The 19,332-nt window shown below is 36.5% G+C and overlaps 1 protein-coding gene across 3 annotated transcripts in view; it reads left to right on the forward strand.

The window, feature by feature from the left end:
* UBR5 (ubiquitin protein ligase E3 component n-recognin 5) overlaps window positions 1-19,332 on the forward strand; it is a 95,473-nt gene that overhangs the window by 38,736 nt on the left and 37,405 nt on the right. For all 3 annotated transcript variants that reach the window (XM_087748372.1, XM_087748380.1, XM_087748389.1), the window contains exons 10-21: window positions 1,946-2,062; window positions 2,142-2,252; window positions 2,996-3,150; window positions 5,159-5,276; window positions 6,117-6,301; window positions 7,104-7,213; window positions 8,761-8,873; window positions 15,624-15,767; window positions 15,857-15,968; window positions 16,170-16,324; window positions 17,257-17,454; window positions 18,589-18,799. In XM_087748372.1, the coding sequence (XP_087604498.1) occupies window positions 1,946-2,062; window positions 2,142-2,252; window positions 2,996-3,150; window positions 5,159-5,276; window positions 6,117-6,301; window positions 7,104-7,213; window positions 8,761-8,873; window positions 15,624-15,767; window positions 15,857-15,968; window positions 16,170-16,324; window positions 17,257-17,454; window positions 18,589-18,799 (1,729 nt within the window). The remainder of the gene's footprint in view (window positions 1-1,945; window positions 2,063-2,141; window positions 2,253-2,995; window positions 3,151-5,158; window positions 5,277-6,116; window positions 6,302-7,103; window positions 7,214-8,760; window positions 8,874-15,623; window positions 15,768-15,856; window positions 15,969-16,169; window positions 16,325-17,256; window positions 17,455-18,588; window positions 18,800-19,332) is intronic.

The raw sequence follows: 19,332 nt of genomic DNA on the forward strand, positions 1-19,332 counted from the left end.
TTGAATGGCAGGTCTCTTTAGTGTTGAGCTTGTGGTATGAAACTGTTTGTTTATAAAAAGTTGTAAAACATATTAGCAAGATTAAAAGTCATAAAGATACTGTCTCGGAGCAAAAATTAATTGTTTTCCATGCTTTGAGGCATTAGGCTAGATAACTTCTGAAGATTCATTTATGCTGATGAAGTAGAGATGCATCTCATTAGACTACAGTAGGTTCTGATGACAGTTCTTCCTCAGAATATGCAATATTTATACGATGACAAGTATTAATCATGACACAGAATAGCATTCGTGCTACTTCAGCGCTGTGTTGGTAGATGCCCTCCAGAGCAAAATAATTCTCTTATGATTCAATTAATTCTAGATTCTGTTATCAGGGTATAAAAGAGAATTGATCGTGGTTGCTTGTGTCCTTTCCTGCTGCCTTCTTTTTCTTCTTTCCCAAAACACTGGTAAACAGTTTGAGCTGTAAGAGATGTACTGAATTCTGTGTTACTCAAGGACACACTCACACCTTTTGAAATGTGCACTTCTGGGCATGAAAATAGTAAAAAAATAGTGTGAATCCAGATTTATGACACTAAAAATGTTTCCACTTGTAAGCTTCTGTAGCTGAAATTTAGGGAACAGATAAATGTACTGGATAGTGGGCTGCTTTTAATGGTCTGACAAGAGTTCAGTTTCCCATCAGATGGTTGAAGTGCTTAAATCTGGTATATTGTAATCTAAGAGAGGCAGCTAGATATTGATCTGGGAGATAACTACAACAGATAAGACTAGTTTTCATGTACCTGTCTTTCAGATTTGTCGCTGTAGAAGGCAGCATTTGATTTTATACTAGTTTGTTTTTTCATTTTTTTAAAAAGCTGTATTCTCCCTGAAGTGGAAGGGAACTTTTAGTTGTTACCAGTAAAGAAGTTTAGAAAGAACATGGCTGTCCTGTAGCTGCGCTTGCTGAGGAGCAGTGAACGGACGGGCCTTACAAATGTTTCTCGGTGAACAGAAGTAAATGTTTTGTGAAAACACTCAAATTCACAGGTCTGTAGTTTGAGATTCGTTTCAGTGCAAGGGGGAGCAGGAGCTTGGAAAAAGCGAGACTGTGACTGTTGCGTAGTTGCTGCAACATTGGTACATGACCAAATCTAAGAGGTGGGGAAAACAGGCCTGTGAGATCCAGGTGAGGTACTGGGTGAAGCAATTAAGCAAAGTAGTACTACCTAAGTAGTGGAGAGGTGCCATATGAGTTTTGGTAAAATGTTAAAAAGCAGAAAAGGGCGGGACGGGGAATAACCCGTAATTAGAAGCTTTTCCAGTGTACCAGGTCATAACGACGCATTAATGTGACATGTAGCACAATGATTTTTTTTTTTTTTAAACTTAATCTTGTTTGCAGTTATTTACCTTCAGAAGTGAAAGATAAGACCTGTTTAATTGATGAGGCAGTGAATTTGATAATTGGTTTCTCGGGTAGTTGGAAGATATCTTCATGAGTATACTTAGCAATGGAATAATGGAATTATGTGGCTTTTTCGTTCATTTCAAAAAGCCAGAATTTTAGACGGAAACTTCTTTTAAATGTCAGAAGTCAAGAGATCTTCCCATCTTAAATTCTATGAGCAATGTTGTGTTCTTAAAATATTGTGGAAGCTCTTAATAAACTGTCCAAGTTAATTGCCATGTATATGTTATTGCTAAACTTCAGGAAAATAATATCTATTTCTTTCTTCCCTCACTCTGTCACAAGCAATAATGCTTTTTTTTGTGTGTGTGTTTGAGGGCATGCTGAGCTTGAGACAAACTAGATATATCTTTATTTTCAAGTACAACATTCATGGAAACGCTGAAAAAAAACCTTAACAGTTACAAGTTAATTTTTTTGCATTTGTATGTTTTTATATATATTTGTAGTATTGCTGTCTTAGACTTCATATTTCTGTATTTGTAGGATGGAACAAAGTTTATTTGTATTGGAGCTCTGTATTCTGAGCTCGTGGCTGTTAGCAGTAAAGGAGAACTCTATCAGTGGAAGTGGAGTGAATCAGAGCCTTACAGAAATGCACAGGTACTGTACATCTTTAAATGCTTACCTTTAGAATGATTTATATGCTTTGAATATCTAAAATATTTTTTTGTTTCCAAAGAATCCTTCGCTACATCATCCACGAGCCATGTTTTTGGGATTAACCAATGAAAAGATAGTGCTCCTTTCTGCAAATAGTATTAGAGCAACTGTTGCCACTGAAAATAACAAGGTATGAGATGTGCGCTGGTTGCTGAACTTGACAAAGCTGTGTTTTTCAGTTACTTGCAGTGTATCATGGAGAAGTTGCTTCTTCAGCTTCATCAGCAGTAGAAAGTACTTAATTTGTTCGTTCATTCCACTTCTTTTTCTCTATACGGATGTAAAAACAAAACAGAAACCCAACTGGTGTTTTGTAAAAATGCAAAAAGGAAAAAAAAAAAATCTGGCATATTTACAGGTGAAACAGTGAAAAGATATCTGTTTTACCTGATTATCTGAAATACTTGACTTTTTGCTGTTACAGTAGAAACTGACACTGGTTTAAGAATAGAGAAGCTTGTTAATATTCTGTATGTATTTCCTAGAAAAACTGAGGGCATTGAAGCTTTCTGTGCTGTAAAGTAAGTTATCTAAATATGCTTTTCTGCCCAGTTAAGAGTGGACTTGAAACTGATTTAGTAAAGTATATGTACTTGTTGAAGTATTTTTATGACATGTCTCTGTATTTTTTTTTTACCTTTTTTGGTTTTGTTGGGGACTGGAAATAGAGGGGGGGGGAAAAGTCCTGAAAAGCTCTTTTCTGGGGAAAGAAAAGGTGGTAGGGGATAAAATCCCAAAGTGAATCATTGTTTGGTTTTTGTTTTGTGTTTTTTTTTTTTCCTTTCAAACCCAGTAAATATTACATTAAAGGTGGAACTCTTATTTTTCTTTTTTCCCCTACCTTCTCTGTTCCGTTCTTCCCTTCTCCCTTAGGTTGCTACGTGGGTAGATGAAACTTTAAGCTCTGTAGCTTCTAAATTAGAACACACTGCACAGACATACTCGGAGCTTCAGGGAGAACGGATTGTTTCTTTACATTGTTGTGCTCTTTATACGTGTGCCCAACTAGAGAACAACTTGTATTGGTGGTAAGTAAATACCGTGTTTATGTGAAACAGTGTAGATCCACTGGATGTCTTCATGTCCTTGGCTCTGAGCATCATTGCAAAACTACTGAACCACAGTTGTCCTGAGTTCTGAAACTCTGCACTTGAGCTTAGGTTCCCTTTTAAAAGTATATTTATTCACTTTTTTAATGCCTAAAGCTTTTTGGATCCAATTATAACATCTTTAAGAGAATAAGGTTGTTCTTTTAGAAGATGTGTATAAACGCTTTAGCATTCAGATATATCAGTACTACACAGTATCAGAGAGTAACCTTCTTTATGCCTGTCAGGCCTTTTTTCAGATTATAAATATGGAACAAACTTAACCCTGTGTGAGGTCCACGTTCTCCTGTCAGGCTCTGTTAGAAAATCTGGTCTCTTAGTTTGTGGCCCAAATGTTAAAGAAGGGAGAAATGACATCAGATGCTCCCTCTGGAGCTTGTTGTTAATATATAACACTTTTAAACATTGTAAAATATGAAATGTTAGTTAAAATATTTTAACTAACACTTTGATAATTAAGAAGCCTATGTTTAAAACAAACAAACAAATAAACAAAAAAACCAACAACCAAACATGACCCCCCCCCCCAACCCCTCAAAAACAACACTCCCAAAAGAGCTCAAATGAATTTCTGATTTGAACGAATTAATTGAATGTTACTAATGCATTGTCTGTATGCATTATTTTTGTCAGTGTGTCAGGAGTCATTGCATTTCATACCATGCCCAAAGCTCGAGTAGCTTTTAGGCATGGGTGAGTTAAATACTTGATGATGAGTTGGAAATCAGAGCATTGAAAATTGATTCTATGAAACAGCTTTCTCATTAAATTCTAGTAACTCTCTGGAAATTATTTAAGTAGAATTGTAGCTAGGCCTGTAAACTTAAACACAGACAAATTTTATTCTAACTTCTAGTTCCAGATCTCAAAATTACAGCGCTCTGGTTCTTGGCCCTTTCATTATGTCATGGCTGACACACCTCACTTAGAGTAATTAGTCTTAGTGTAGAAACTAATAAGCCGTGACACTGGAGATACCTGGCTATTAGAACCTGCCATCTTTACTGCTTTTAGAATAATCGGTGCAATATATAAAAAGCCTTATTAGCATTTATATGTAATCTTTGAAAGCAATTTATTTATTAACCAACATGTCCTTTCTGGGAGGGCTTAAGTGTCAGCAGTGGTGATTTTATGTTAATCAGATTGGTGTAGACAGAAGCTTCTGTTACTATTGATATCCGTAGTTGCAATGGTCTGTAGTACACCAGACAGGGTTTCAATTTCCAGTGTTGCACAGGACTGAGGGTTTTCATGTTTACTTAACATGAAGGACATTTTCAAATAAAAGCATCTAACTCTATAACCCACTGACTAAAACATGAAGCATCAAAATAATAAGCATGCTTAACTGTGTACGTAGGCGTTATTTTCAGCTAAACTGCGTGGATCCTATTACAAAAGAAGTGTCCTTTTTTCCCCTCTTGCAGCTTAAGTCTGTCATAATAGTCCTAGACTCCTTCAGCCATGTCCCCAGAGAGAAAGTGAGGCTTTTAGAATTTAAAAACAAAAAAGCTTATCCTGTTCCCCAATGACTGCGAGTTCTGGAAATTATCACTAGTCATGGGAAAGATATCCTCAAGTTCAGAGGGGACAACCCGCTGCTTGAAAGCTGTGACTGGAGCATACCATCTGTGACAGAGGTCTTGCAGCATTTTAGACTAGAAGGAAAGCCCTTTGGCAGTGACGTATCTTACGTGCTCTTCCTCTTCCTCCTAATAAATTGGCCAGTTGAGATTAATTTGGAAAGTGGGGGTGAATATAGAAAAAGATGTCATTTCTGCAGTGCTTTGAGGTTTTGGAGAACGTGGCACAGACTTGAATGTTTGATCATGCCTACATTAAGCAGAAGGAATAAACTGTTCAAAGTTATAAAAAAAGCATTTCTTTCATAGCCTTTTTAAAAATAATATGTGTTTTTCCACAGGGGTGTAGTTCCTTTCAGCCAAAGGAAGAAAATGCTAGAAAAGGCCAGAGCAAAAAATAAAAAGCCGAAGTCTAGTGCTGGTATCTCCTCTATGCCAAACATAACCGTTGGAACCCAGGCAAGTGCAACTGTCACAAGTGGCATTTTTACAGTGCTATATGATGAGCTTGCAACCTGCTCTTAAAAAAACCAAAACAAATTAGGTTCTATTCTTGTTATGCACGAAAGTTTTATCAATAATAGGGAATTAGAATAGTATGTTTTAATGATATGACTGTAAATTGATGTGTCCTGTTAGTGTTGTTATGGTTTTACAAGTATTATTATTGCTGCAAACATGGAGAAACAAGCTGTACTCATACAAAGTACTTCTGTTTTGCCTGCTGATTCTGTATTTTGAGAGAAAGTAGGTATAGAAATACGATTTCCAGTAGAGCACATAGCTTTGTAAATGATTTGACATTTAAGTGCCTAAAATATTAGAGTCTGGGTTTGATTTATTTATGCAGTGGGATAGGCCTTTGGTTTGAAGCCTTTACCAAAAATGTTAATAGCTGATATAGAGATGTAGGATTCTTTTTGTGATTAGTATTAGAACTAGTGTGAGACAAAACAGCTCCTTCCCAGGAAGCACATTTTTTTTGGCTCCCAATCCATTCTAATCAACTCTGGGATGAGTCTTTGTTATTGGATGAATTGTTCCTTTTGTGGTTGAGCATCTAAATACTATATATTAAACAGTTGCACTGCTAAAGCTGTTGCTTTCAGCTGTGAATTGTACAACAGCCTCTTTTTTCCTAGAAGAGTGCATAATACATCATGCTGACTTTCCTATTCACCTAGTTCCATGTTTTCTTATTTTTTGACTGCTACATATGTCACTGAGAAAATGCGTGCATATATGATTTCCTTCAGTATAATCCATTGTTCTTACAGAAATAAATATTTCTATCTGTAGGTGTGTTTAAGAAATAACCCCCTCTATCATGCTGGAGCAGTTGCTTTTTCAATCAGTGCTGGAATTCCTAAAGTGGGTGTGTTAATGGAATCTGTTTGGAACATGAATGACAGCTGTCGATTTCAGCTTCGGTCGCCCGAGAGCTTGAAAAACATGGAGAAAGCTAGCAAAACTACTGAGGCAAAGTAAGTGTTGAGAACACACATGCATACACACAGAGCATTTATTTGATATTCTCTTGAATTGGTGATTGATTAAAAATTGAAAAGAAGGAAGGTCAGGTTTTTATCAGTTTGAACTTCTTGCCTTCTTTTTAAGAGTCTAGCTTTCTTGTAAACTCTGCTAAGCGTGCAGAAATGCTCACTGCGGGAAGGGCATCTCAGTTGTGTGAAACCACTATGGAAATGTGAAATGCAGAAGGAATATTAAATGAAGATTTTCCTGCTGTGTTTCATAAAGTTTCCAAGATTTGATATTTGAATAACTGAAAGTGGTTTTGTTACGGAACTAACTGTTTTCAGGCCCTTCTTCATGGCATGGTGAGACCTGTTTCAGCCCCTCCATAGTTTGAAAAAAAAAAAAATCATTGGGTTGACAATTGCCATTTAAATGTTTCTTAAAACAGATGTAAACCGTTTCAAGAAAAGCTTGAAAAAGTTTAGCAGTTTTAGAGTTTCAGGTTACTGTATAAAGCTAATAATTCTTCCTGTCTTCAAATGAAGCACATTTAAAGATGTTTGTTGTCTGTAATGTTGTGTCTGTGCTCGGTTAATGTTATAAAGCTAATCCCTGATTAAGCAGCATAGCACCATTCCCAACATCAGATGTAGAGCCTTGTCAGTTAGGATGGGTGTTCGCAAGTATGGAGTTATTTCATTAACGTATTGTTAAAGGAACGTGGCTGGGACACACTGACACTTTGTCCCTCATCACAGAAAATATTTCACCTTTTTCTTTCTTCGTTCTAAGTAACACCTTTTATTCTAGACCTGAAAGCAAACAGGAACCAGTGAAAACTGAGATGGGTCCTCCGCCATCCCCAGCTTCCACTTGTAGTGATGCGTCTTCAATAGCAAGCAGTGCGTCAATGCCATATAGTAAGTAATGTGTAGCTCATAGTAACACAAAATATTTGTGTGGATAAGAAGTTTTTGTAAAAGGCAGTTCTACAAAGGTTCTGTACTAATTTCAGAATCCTTTTTGTTCTTTCAGTCTGAACTGCAATATATGTAAAGGCTTTTGTAATAGACTTTAGATAATCAGTGAATTGTCAGTGTTAAATTTGAATGTATTAGTATAAGCAGTGACTACTTGATGTGAGGTGTATCTAAGCAAGCATAACACTTAGTTCTGAGAATCAAAAGTATCTTTCAGGATCAAGAGGAAGTCTGAAGATAAAGTTGTTTATGTTTAATTGCAATGTGATAGTGAGTTTCTTTACAGCCCAGAAGTTGAACTTGTTTTGGAAAATTCCTTTTAAGATTAAGCTTGCTCTTGCACAGCGTGCCTTGCATGTGAACTTCAGTGCATAAAGTAGTAGTTTGTCATCTATTACATAAAATTTCTAAAACTAGACATTCTTTACTAACATACAAAAACAGTGAGAGTTCTATAGTACAAGTTGTACTTAAAAACCTAAAAGGCTGCATTAGAATTCACGTAACTGACATCTTAAGCATTTTTCCTCCATTTAAACTCATGCGTTTATAAAGGGTTAATTACAGTGCCATCATTTGAAGAAATCTCTCTGCTCATGTTTCTTCTCATTGTTCACATAGTGCAGTTTTAAGAAGTGTTCACCTAGAGAATCAAATGGCTCCATTCAGTGACCAAGAATCTCATATGCTCAGATCTGCAATACTAATTAATTTTACTAGTAGAGTCTTTTGCTACTGATTTCTTCTCTTTTGCAGTTCTTTCAACTGTAATTTTTCACTGACTGTAGCTTTGCTTGGGATTTTGAACTAGTTAACTAAGTTAACTTCACAGTCATCTTAGAAGTTCTCTGCTTCTCACTTCAAATATGTTGATGATATTAATTACACTATGTACTCAATTCAGAAGATTAAAGGTTCTTGTCAGTGTTAATTTAACCACGTTACATATTTAAATTTGATCCTGAGTGTACAGATTATGTCTTTGCAGCAAATCTAACTGTATTGCAATTGCTATTAGCCCAAATAACTATTTTCTGCCTCATTTGCTGTTCTTCTAGATGTTTACCAAAAAATCCATGTGTCGTGGACAAGCAGACTTTTTGTGAGGGTGATATAAAGCACTGTAGCAGGGCTGAATGAAGGGTCTTACAATGTCAGCCTTTTTACTTACAGCATTAATATCTGAGCCCTGCCAAAAAAATTTCTTGTATTCTAATTGTTTTGCTTAAATGTCCTTAAAAATTACTTTGTTTATCAGATAGGTTTTATTAGCGCTAATTTCACAGAAAAATGTGAGAGTGGCATGGTATACTGTTAGGTAGCTCTGACTTTTAAAGTCAGATTCTTGTTAACCTCTTGTTAATTTCTAGATTTGACTGTTGATAACCTTTTTTGGGGGAAAGGTTTGGTGTTTACTGAACATTGCATTTTGATGCTTTGATTAAATATGTCAAGTCTTTTTGTTGGTAATAACTTTTTTGTCTCAGAGCGACGACGGTCTACTCCTGCCCCAAAAGAGGAGGAGAAAGTGAATGAAGAGCAGTGGTCTCTGAGGGAAGTTGTGTTTGTGGAAGACGTTAAGAATGTTCCTGTTGGCAAGGTTTGTCTAAAATACACTGTCCCACCATCTTTGGGGAAGGAGAAAAAGAAGTTTTTCCTTTTAGATAAGCTGTTAAAAGAATCGTAGTTTTGGAGATGCTTGAGAATGTTTCTGGCTAGTATGACTTTTGTTGCATTTTTATTTGTCCATAATGCAATGATAGTAATAGACTGAATGTATTGTGAATAAAACGTGATGAATCTTAAAAAATAACATTCTGGTACTTTAAGTTGAACCACAGTATTAAGAAAAGCAGATGTGGTTTTATCCAAGAGATTATTTTTGGTGACTTGAGCAATAGGTCCCACATGTCCAGTGAGATTGTGAAGAGTTACGCGTGTTGTCGCTGACTTTTACATACACATCAGCTGAATGTTTGGGTGAATCTCATGTTCTGGCAACCAAAGAACAGAAATGTTTTGATTAGAAATAACACGCTTCATTTATATGACTATAAAGTTATTTGATTTATTACTTCAGAAAATCTGTTTCTTTGGTCCTTGTAATTTTTTCATTTTCTGTCTAGTAAACCTTTGCTGTAACTAAGAATGCTATAGAGGAAAATACGCCATTTCTCCTTCGGTATTGTTGTGCGATGTTAGGAGGGATTAGGTGATCTAGACAGGTCTCTGCTATGCTTTTCAAAAATAAGAGCAGCAGGAAAGCCAGTAAAGGTTTTCCACAAAATCAAACTTGATTCATAGAAGATCAGAAAAAAATTTACCAGAAGAAGAAATAACTGTCCAACAGAAGGCAGTGGGATTTAGTCAGTTATTTTACTTGCATCCCTAATGGGTTTACTTGTGCAGGAGTGGAAGATTTGCCTTGGGCAGTATCTTCAACAGGAGGAGGCCCACAATGAATTTTCATTGTCAAGTTTAGGTCATTTCTGCAAAAGGGAGTATGGAGCAACTTCATTCATTGAAACACTTCCGTTTCTGTAAATGAGGTTTTGCGATCTAGTTGAAGTTGCTGAAACTATACTGTGCCTTTCATACCAGCTTTGGGAAAGCCCCTGTTGTCCTTATCTGTCCTTCCTGTTTTAGAACCTAAGATTTTTAGGACAGAGACTGTTTTACTATTTCTGTATATAGTTGTAAAGGTGTCTCTCTTTGTGCGCTGTGTCAAGAAGAACTACTATAATAAATACAGAAGAGCTTGAATTTTTATATGTTGATGTTTTCACTGAAGTGCTAAAACCAGTAAGTAGGCTGTCTTCTGAATAGAGTTATTGGTGCTGAGTCCGTTCTATATCAGTCGTTTATGGCAAAGGTGCTTTTTTTTTCTTCATAAAGCATGCTGTCCTTTTCCAGTGATGTATACGGTCATTCACTTTTTTCCTTTTACAGTTTTGTGACACTTTATCTTTAGAGTTTAGATAAAATCCAGCAGACAAAACCATAAAAATTTTTTGCCTAGTGGTGTCCAGGTCAAAGACAGAAATACAGTTTATGCCCTGTTATATGTTCTGTTTATAACTTGGATCAGTTGTGCGATTGTATGAAAAAGACTGGAGGCACCTCAGTCTGCAGAAGGGTTACTCTTTGCAGTGTTCTCCTACAGGCTTCAGAATAGCTATTGTTGTTCATTGTGGAACAGTAATGTTTGTAATTTAGTTTGTTGTGAGCTGAAGTAAGCACAAAGAGGATTTGAATTCTGAACAATCTGAATAAATAATTTTTGAATGTGCACAGAGGTTCAGAGTGCAAAAACATAATCATACAGGTTTGGGCTCTTAAGACTTTATGGGTGAAGAAGTCCTACCCTTTTAGAGTCCACCCAGGTATATCTTCATCTGGTCTTCCATGGTCTTGTGTTTACTGAATGACGTTCTAAAAAGTCACATCTTTGACGAATTGGTATGGATGGCCTCAGTGGCACAAGCATCCTGCATGAGAATATACTATTCCTATGTAACCTGGGAATTTGTTACCTTTGGTGTCTCAGGAAATTGGAAAGGCTTTGAAGCACTGTTCTGAGTTTTAAGTACTTGATGTTACAAAGCATCGTGTCAGTAGAGCAATGCTTAGCTTCTCTCAGAGTGCTGTCATTGAGTAAAATACGTGATCATGGAGCATGTGAATATTGGGACATCTTTGAGAAATACACGCTGGTAATTTGGTGGATGTTTTTTGAGCACAACATGAAGTCAGTTGCACTAAACTAATTGATCTGTGAAACCAAAAATCTTGCCTTAGGTAATGATTTAGATCTGAAGTAGTAAGAGGAACAAAAAACTGATTTCTGTCCTTTTACCTGCAAGAGCATCTGAAATTTTGAATATTTATATTCTTTAGAATAAAGCAAATAAAGTGGGATAGCCATGAGCTTCTGTCAAATGTTTGCCACTTTTAAAAGCGTTTAGATAATTCTTTGTTTTACACAAAAAAGAATTGTTCACTTGGGCTTCAGGAGGTGGAATTTCGAGATAGGAAAGGGGTTCAGATTTACTGATGCTCAGCCTGTGTTCTTGAAGTAATTTTGTTTCTGGAAAATTTGTGTTCCTGTGCTTTTGGATGTATGCAACAACTAAATGATGTCTCCAAAAACTGCTTCGTTAAAATCCTTCTGAGGCCACTGTTGGGTTCTGTTTGTAGAATGGTGGGCAGGTAAATGCCTGTTTCTCTCTGGACTCTTACTGATCTTGATATAGTAACAGCCCTTCCCTGAGTGCTAAGAGCTAAGATGACTGCTTGTGATTATTCTGATACCAGTAGATCGTACAAATAGTATTTTACACACTGCTTCGTAAATGTGGATTGCATATGGTGCCAAAGCAACAAATGACCAGAGAGAGTGGCGAGAGTGCAAAAGTTCTTATGTTGGGGCAGTCTTGAAAGAAATGAAGAAGGAAGTAGTCTGCTAGATATACTCTTGGATTTAGTCATCTTTCTCCTTGGAATATATTATCTTCCGATCGCATGCCAATTTAAATCCTTCATGGGCTTGGAAAAAAACTAAGCCTTTAGTCCTCCAAGTCCGTTGTTAGATGGAGGAGGTAATGATTATAAGATTATCCACCTAATGGAAGACTGACGGAATGAAAAAGCCTGGCGCTTGTCTCTTCTGTTGTCTGCATTGGTGAGAAATCTGAGGGAGTCTTCTTTCAGTGTAGTTCAGAAAAGATAGGGGCTGAAATAAGCCTTTGTTACTGCTCACTGGTATCAGAGGAATAGAAGCTGGCATTGTCCATCCCATGCACCTTGGCATATTCTACTTACCCACATTAGTTTCTGGATCTCCTCTGCTGGAATGGCTTCAGTGGTGCTTGGAACCACTGTTAGAACAAAAGGGTAGGGAACCTGGCTTGGAGACACTTCTTTCTTCTTTGGCAGCTGCGGTTCATTTTGGTCTGAGGCTTTCCATTGGCAGTGTCCAAGGCCTCCCAAACTGCCTCTGTTCATCAAAGTTCTCCTCAATCAGGTGAGACTTCTGTGTCTTACCAGTTTTGCAATTCCTATGCCCAGAATTATCAAGTCCTGGCGATTTTGTGAAACGTAAATTTGGATTGAGTAGTTTGTTCTTTAACTTATACTTTGTACTGTATTATTTCAGTCAGTCACTTTCTATTTTTTGTTTGATTTCTGTCTGAGATCGAAGCCTTCCAATAAGAAGGATAAGTTGAAAGAGCTCAGGCTGGATATAGTCCCAGAAGAGTTACCTAATCCCTATTAGGAATCTGTTTTCAATCCGTCAAAGTTGAATATTTTAAAAATTGTGTCAGTGTTTCTTTGGAAGTGCTCATTCTACTTTGAGAATAGAGGTAGAAGCCTTTTCTGTGATGTTAAAATTCCTTCCGTTCCAACAAGGATATTAGATAGATAAAAAATGTATTTTTCCCTGCTCTTCTGCTGCTGTGTCTTGAGAGGGAATATGGTGATTCTGGAGAGGGAAAGATCCTACAGATTACCAGTGGACCCAAAGAGGTTTGCTTCTGAAAGGCTCAAGTGCTGGTAGTCAACTTTGCTATCTTTAGAGGCTACTCAGCCTATCGTAAGAGGGAACAGGGGAGGAGAAGCGGGCTCAGGACCTGCCTCCACTCCCTTTTGAGGAAGGGACTTCGGTTGAATGTTTTCTGCCAACCAGTGTGCTTTGGCATTATGGTTTAAAGGTGCCGTGGCAATGGGTGGATAGTAAGGGTAAAGGAGATAACAAATACGTTCATCTTTCAGTTTATCAATTCTTTTTTTTCTTCCATTAAAATGAAAGGTCAGGTCTCATTATCCTGTAATTGAAAATGCTCTAAAAAGGTATTTTGCTCTTGGAAAAAAAAATCTTTAAACTTCCATTTTGTTGCTTTGTCTAAATCCTTTAAGCTCTTGCATTTTATTTTTGTTAATGTGTTTTTCAATTAATTCAGACTTAGATAATTTCAATGAAAGAGGAATGTTGATGTTGCTTATTTATCTTGTTTAGTGCCAGCCCATTATACTACATCTCTATTTTGGAGCTTTCTATATGAAATTGCTATCATGTGTTTCGCTTGAGCTCCTAGCTGCTTGCTACATCAATGGATAGTTTTATTTTCTTTCTAACAACCAATAGCCATGGTAGTAACTGTTTAACTAAGGAACTGCATTTTTGTTACCCTATGAAGAGGTGAATTTCTTCTCAACTGAATCTTCATAAACATATTTTCAAGTTTTTAAAGATACATGATTTTCTTCCTGAACCACAAAATGGGAAAGAAAAAAATATTTTGCCTGTGGACTCTGAAAGAGTCACTATAGAGTTCCACCACTTGAAAAACTGTCAGCATTTCTTTGAAAACATGAGAAGTGATGTAAGTGAAAAATGATGCAGGTGGTAACACTAAAAGCAGCCAGAAAGCAGGTAGAAGAAAACTTTTAGTTGTGAAGATAGGGTACGTTATATATTTGGGGATTGTGCCTTTTCTCAAGGTGTGTTTCTTCCCCCCACCTCCCCGATTATAAATTTGAAACTTCATAAACAAGATTTCATATGCCCTGCTAGACATTGACCATTTAGAATCTTCTGTTTTCAGAAGCAGCCCAAATTTACAAAGCTTTTGTAGCAACGTTTAGTCATTTAAAAAAAAATTCTACATGTCAGACTAGAAGCTGTGGTTGAACTATTGGCATGTGATTTCTGGCTTACAAGTTAGTCTGATTACCTTAAAAACATCTAAATGTACCTTGATTAAGTTTTTGACCAAATCACAATTTTTTTCTAGAGTGTCGTCTTGCAAGTCTCAATAGAAATCTGTCTTTGTATAGTCTAGATCAGAGTTAATGTTTGTGAATCTTTTGACTAGTTCTGAATTTTGAAATTTTTGGGTAGTGTTCTTACAGCCATCGGTGATGCTCTACTAACTAGAACTAGGAACTCTGCTACTAGAGTGAAGTTTCAGAATATGGGGAGCAAGTGCTCTGACTCTATCCACAATGATCTTTGTTACAAAAAATCTGCTAATACTTTCATATTTGTCAATATATCCTTTTCTTTAGCATGCTTGTTAGGCTGCACCTAGCTAGAGAAATTGGGACAAAACATGGAAATGCCTGGGTTTTTATTACCTACAATATCTTGAAAATTTGAGAGATGCTTTCATTGTCAGGGACATTTTAGATAAAGTTGATTACAGTAGATCTTTAATATTGCTTTGTAAGCACTTTCTGTGTAGAAACTGGAGAAATTAGGGCCTAATCAAGATTTGCAGTTGCTTGTATCTAGTTTTGATCGAGACTGAGAGCATACTGAGATCTTATTTCTACTCAAAATTAAAACATTGTCTGTCCTTCCCCCATCCCCTTCCCTCTTAGCTTTGTTTTCCTTTTGAAAAAATTATGGTCTCAAATGGAAACTCAAAGGGCCTTGCTGTTTGGTGATAGCATAAGATGTTTCTATATCAAGGAAACCTATTTTGACAGTTCTGATTAGATATGCATGGCAGCAACTCTTTAGAGAGGCTTACAGTCTCAGAAATGACTGTGTCAGTGTGGGGTTGAATAACTTCCATTTCCTTGGGGGGCAGAGAAAGACACAGATGCACGAGATATGTCTGGATAGACTTGTCTGTATCCTTCAGTCCTAAGGGACTGAGTGGAGAACTTCATCATCGACTGTAAGGAACAGGTAATAGACCCATAAAGCAACACTTCTTTTTTCCACTGTGCACAGTCAACTTGAGGAATGAGCATTAAGACTCTGCAACAGAGGCTTTAAAAATTCTTAGATGGGGGGGGGGGGGGAAAGAAGGAAGAGTGATTTCCCTTGTCTTGTAGTACAAGAGCTAATGGGCACTTAAAGAAGTAAGAGGCTCAGTGTAGATGTGTTTTGTTGAATTGTCAGCTAATGTTTGGAACTCATTGTCACAAGAATAGGGTTTATTTCCAAAAGTGATTGGACAAATTAATAAGAGAAGGGTCTATCCAGGCAATTCAACATGAAGTTGTCCTGCTGTTTCCAGTAGGTAGAAGCTGGAAAGATATCAGCAGGAGCTTCTCTAGTCAGTTGGTCTTGGTTCCTGTTGGACATAGGATGTTGAAATGGAGGGACCTTTGATCTGATTCAGGATGCCTATGAAGTCATTAAGAAATCCAGGTTTTTAAGGTTTCAGTAATTTTAGCAAAACAACAAGGCTAACAACCAAGAGCTGTAGAATTTTATCACTGATTATTGTAAACTGTTTTCTTTTCCTGATAAAGGTCTGCTTTATTTTGAAGCAAATAAACCTAAACAGTTTCTATCCAAAGCTTTTTCTAAAACTGTAATGTGTTCTGCTTGTAGGTGCTAAAAGTGGATGGTGCTTACGTTGCTGTGAAATTTCCAGGCACCTCCAGTAATGCAAACTGTCAGAGCAGTTCTAATTCAGATCCTGATCCTTCTTCTCTTCTCCAAGACTGTAGGCTGCTCAGAATAGATGAACTGCAGGTATGTCTTTGTGAAACGTTGAGAAAACAGTCAGTATTTTGAAGCACTGTGTGCTTAATTGCATCTTAAAATTTTACATATGTTTTCAGGTTGTAAAAACTGGTGGAACTCCAAAAGTTCCTGACTGTTTTCAAAGGACACCTAAAAAGCTGTGTATTCCTGAAAAAACAGAGATCCTAGCAGTAAATGTAGATTCAAAAGGTAAGTAGGACTTGGCCTGTAAGATACTCTGTTGGATCCTTTATTCTCTCTCTTCCTAGTGGAAAACAACTACTGTCAAGCTAATGTAAACAGTTGTTTCCATTGATATTAGTAATTTCTTAAAAGTGCTTTAGTTAGGAGTTCTTTTACTGGATGCCATCAGTAAAAGACATTAACTTTTTTCTTCGTGTATCTTTGAAGGAGTGCATGCTGTTCTGAAAACTGGGAACTGGGTTCGATACTGCATATTTGACCTTGCCACAGGAAAGGCTGAACAGGAAAATAATTTCCCCACTAGCAGCATTGCATTCCTGGGTCAGAATGAGAGAAGTGTTGCTATTTTTACAGCTGGACAGGTTTGTGGTTTTGTATCTCAATCACTTAACCTCACTGCACTTCACTTCCATCATCTTTGAATGGGATGGTACAGCCTTTTGTAAGGCTTTTCCAAAGACTGGCAAAGAAATAGTTGTTCAAATGGGTTATGAAAGACTTGCTGCTACCACTAATATTTTGAAGGTGCAAGGAGAATAGCAATCTAACTCACTTAAGCACTTTTAATAATCTTATTCAAATTCTGCCTTGAATAAAAAGTAAAAAAGGGGGAAAAAACTTGACGGAGTAGTTCCTGTGTTAGTGTAAACTTGTTATCTAGCTATATTTTGGAATTGGGTCAGATGAAAATCCACTCTTGAGAATAAATGGAAATGTAAAAAAAAAAAAAACAAACCTATTTGATAATAAAAATGGTACATCGAGGTTTTGTGCAACTCTTTCTACTATCCAATGTTAAGTATCTTATTTTATCTGATTATACAGCTTGATTACACTGTACAGGCATCTGTGAGGAGGGCTGAGGAAAAAAATACCAAAACTGGTATTCCACAAACATGATACAGTCTGCTTACGATAGTTGAAGGAAACATTTTTGGCAAAAGATCTGAATTTGAATGTTTCATTTCAATATATTCAACTTTCTTTGGAGCATTTAAGTAAGCTAAAAGAATAGGTACTATGTGTTTCATTGGTAATGTTTCATAATGAATGTATATCATAAAGAAGATACTTTTAGTAGTATTTACTATTTTAAGCACATTTCAGGCATTTGAGAAAGGGAATCTGCTACCTTATGCTGCGCCATTTGTGATGATAGGAGACAATGGCGTAAATGAGAATTTTAGGTTAACTGTTGCCATTGTTGGCAGTCAAGCACAACTGGACCTTTTGGGAAGGATAATATTTATAAATTGTGGAGACTTAATGATAAAACTTTTTTTCCCAAATGTAGGAATCTCCTATTATTCTTAGAGATGGAAATGGTACAATCTATCCAATGGCAAAAGATTGTATGGGTGGGATACGAGACCCTGACTGGCTTGATCTTCCACCTATTAGTAGTCTTGGAATGGGTGTTCATTCCTTAACAAATCTTCCTGCTAACTCGACCATCAAAAAGAAAGCTGCTATTATCATTATGGCTGTTGAGGTAAAACGTTTTCTTTGCTACAGAATTACATGCTTTTTTCCTTTGCTTTTATAAAGTTATGTTTAAAGCAGCTTCATGTTTAGATACCGGTTTGTATTTTCACTATTTCAAAGAAATTAATTTCAACAGAAGATTCTCTTAGAAACATGAAAACACAAACAAATTTACGTGGTAAAGTGGAAGATCCATTTTGGGGGTGCGTGGCTTCTGTATCAAGCTTTTTAACTAGCAATGTTTTTCAGGCATGATTTTTAAAACTATTACCTTTTTATGTATACTACTAGTATATAATTTTATTTGTTTTATATAATTTTATTTGTTTTATGGGTGCACAGTTTTCCTGAGGGATCCAACAACTTGTTTTCTTGTGAATGTAATACTTTTTTTTTAATCTTATATTTGGACCATACATTAGGAAATTATGAGACTCAAGCAAAGATGTTTGTTTTTTTTTTCACTTGAATTGCATGTAGACTTCTGTATTCATCTGTGGTGCTGTATGAATAGTTCTGCTGTGAATTTATATATCATACATGTATAAACCCATCAGTGATTTGGTGCAGTTTAGTTAGATCTGCTGTGTGCTATGCTGCCACCAGGAGGTATTGTGTACCTGTTAGACTGAGTTGATTTCACAGTGCAGTATTCTGTCACTGTGGAAAAGCTTGTTATATATGGGGTGAGCCTCCCAGACCTTCAACAGCTTCTATTCGTTCACTTCTCAACGTGCATATTGCTTGTTTAAAACAAATATGTAAGAGCTAGTTAATGTAGACCCTTTAGTTTTTTCAGTTGCACCACTCTTCCCATGTTATGTGTAGCCATGAAATAGAAGTAATCTTAAGAACCCAGCTATGAAGCCGAAGGCGTACTTTTGTGAGCGTGATAGCTTCTGCTGCTGAAGCCTCTCCTTTAACTTGTCTGTGCCTGAATGCATGCTGTTTTCTGGTTTTAACAGTGCTGTAATTGAGATGATGCGTATTCTCAACAGTTCCTGCACTGACTTCCAGCCGACGTCCTAGATTTAGACCTTTCTATTAATTTCAGAAATGGAAAACTAGAAGTACTTAGGAGACTTGTATGTCTGCCTTTTGTATTTTAAATTGTTAAAATATCTTATTCTTTTGAGTACAGAAACAAACTTTAATGCAGCACATTCTCCGCTGTGACTATGAGGCTTGCAGACAATACCTGATGAATCTTGAACAAGCAGTTGTCTTGGATCAGAATCCACAAATGCTGCAGACGTTCCTTGGCCACAGATGTGACGGAAACCGCAATATTCTGCATGCTTGTGTGTCTGTATGCTTTCCAACCAGCAACAAAGAAACAAAAGAGGAAGAGGGTGAGCTCAACAATATCATGAAAATACTTTGAAAATAAACTTTTTATGCATTTTCCAGAACATTGGAAATAAAGTCTGCATTCTTCATATGTGGATATCTTAAAATGTAGCACCTAAAATGTGTCCTAGCCTTTCAAAGGTGCCGAGACAACATTTTTCTTAATCTCATAAGGATTTATAAGAATTCAATAGTTAAGAATACTAAGCTGTTTTTATTGATTGTAAAAGACAAACTTTTCACATCCACATGTTAATTTTAGATAAAAACAAATATTTTTCCGCCTTTATATGACTAGTATTCCCATTATATCACTAGTAAACTTTTAAGAGAAACGGTATTTAATATTTTTCAAGTGTTACAGTATATGTTAATGGCTGCAATAAGAAATGCTACTTGCAGTTGACATGTGTTAAGAAGTGTGAAAAAATGACCTTCTATTAATGCCAGTTGCTGACACCATTTAAAAATGTCTATTAAATACTGTTATGTAAAAAGTATGTTAACAGAACAAGGTTGCTAAGTCAAGCACTCA

The sequence above is a fragment of the Nipponia nippon genome, unplaced genomic scaffold (assembly GCF_047370975.1).
Source record: "Nipponia nippon isolate SJK-2023a ecotype South Korea unplaced genomic scaffold, ASM4737097v1 scaffold_1, whole genome shotgun sequence".
In the NCBI taxonomy this organism is placed as follows: Eukaryota; Metazoa; Chordata; class Aves; order Pelecaniformes; family Threskiornithidae; genus Nipponia; species Nipponia nippon.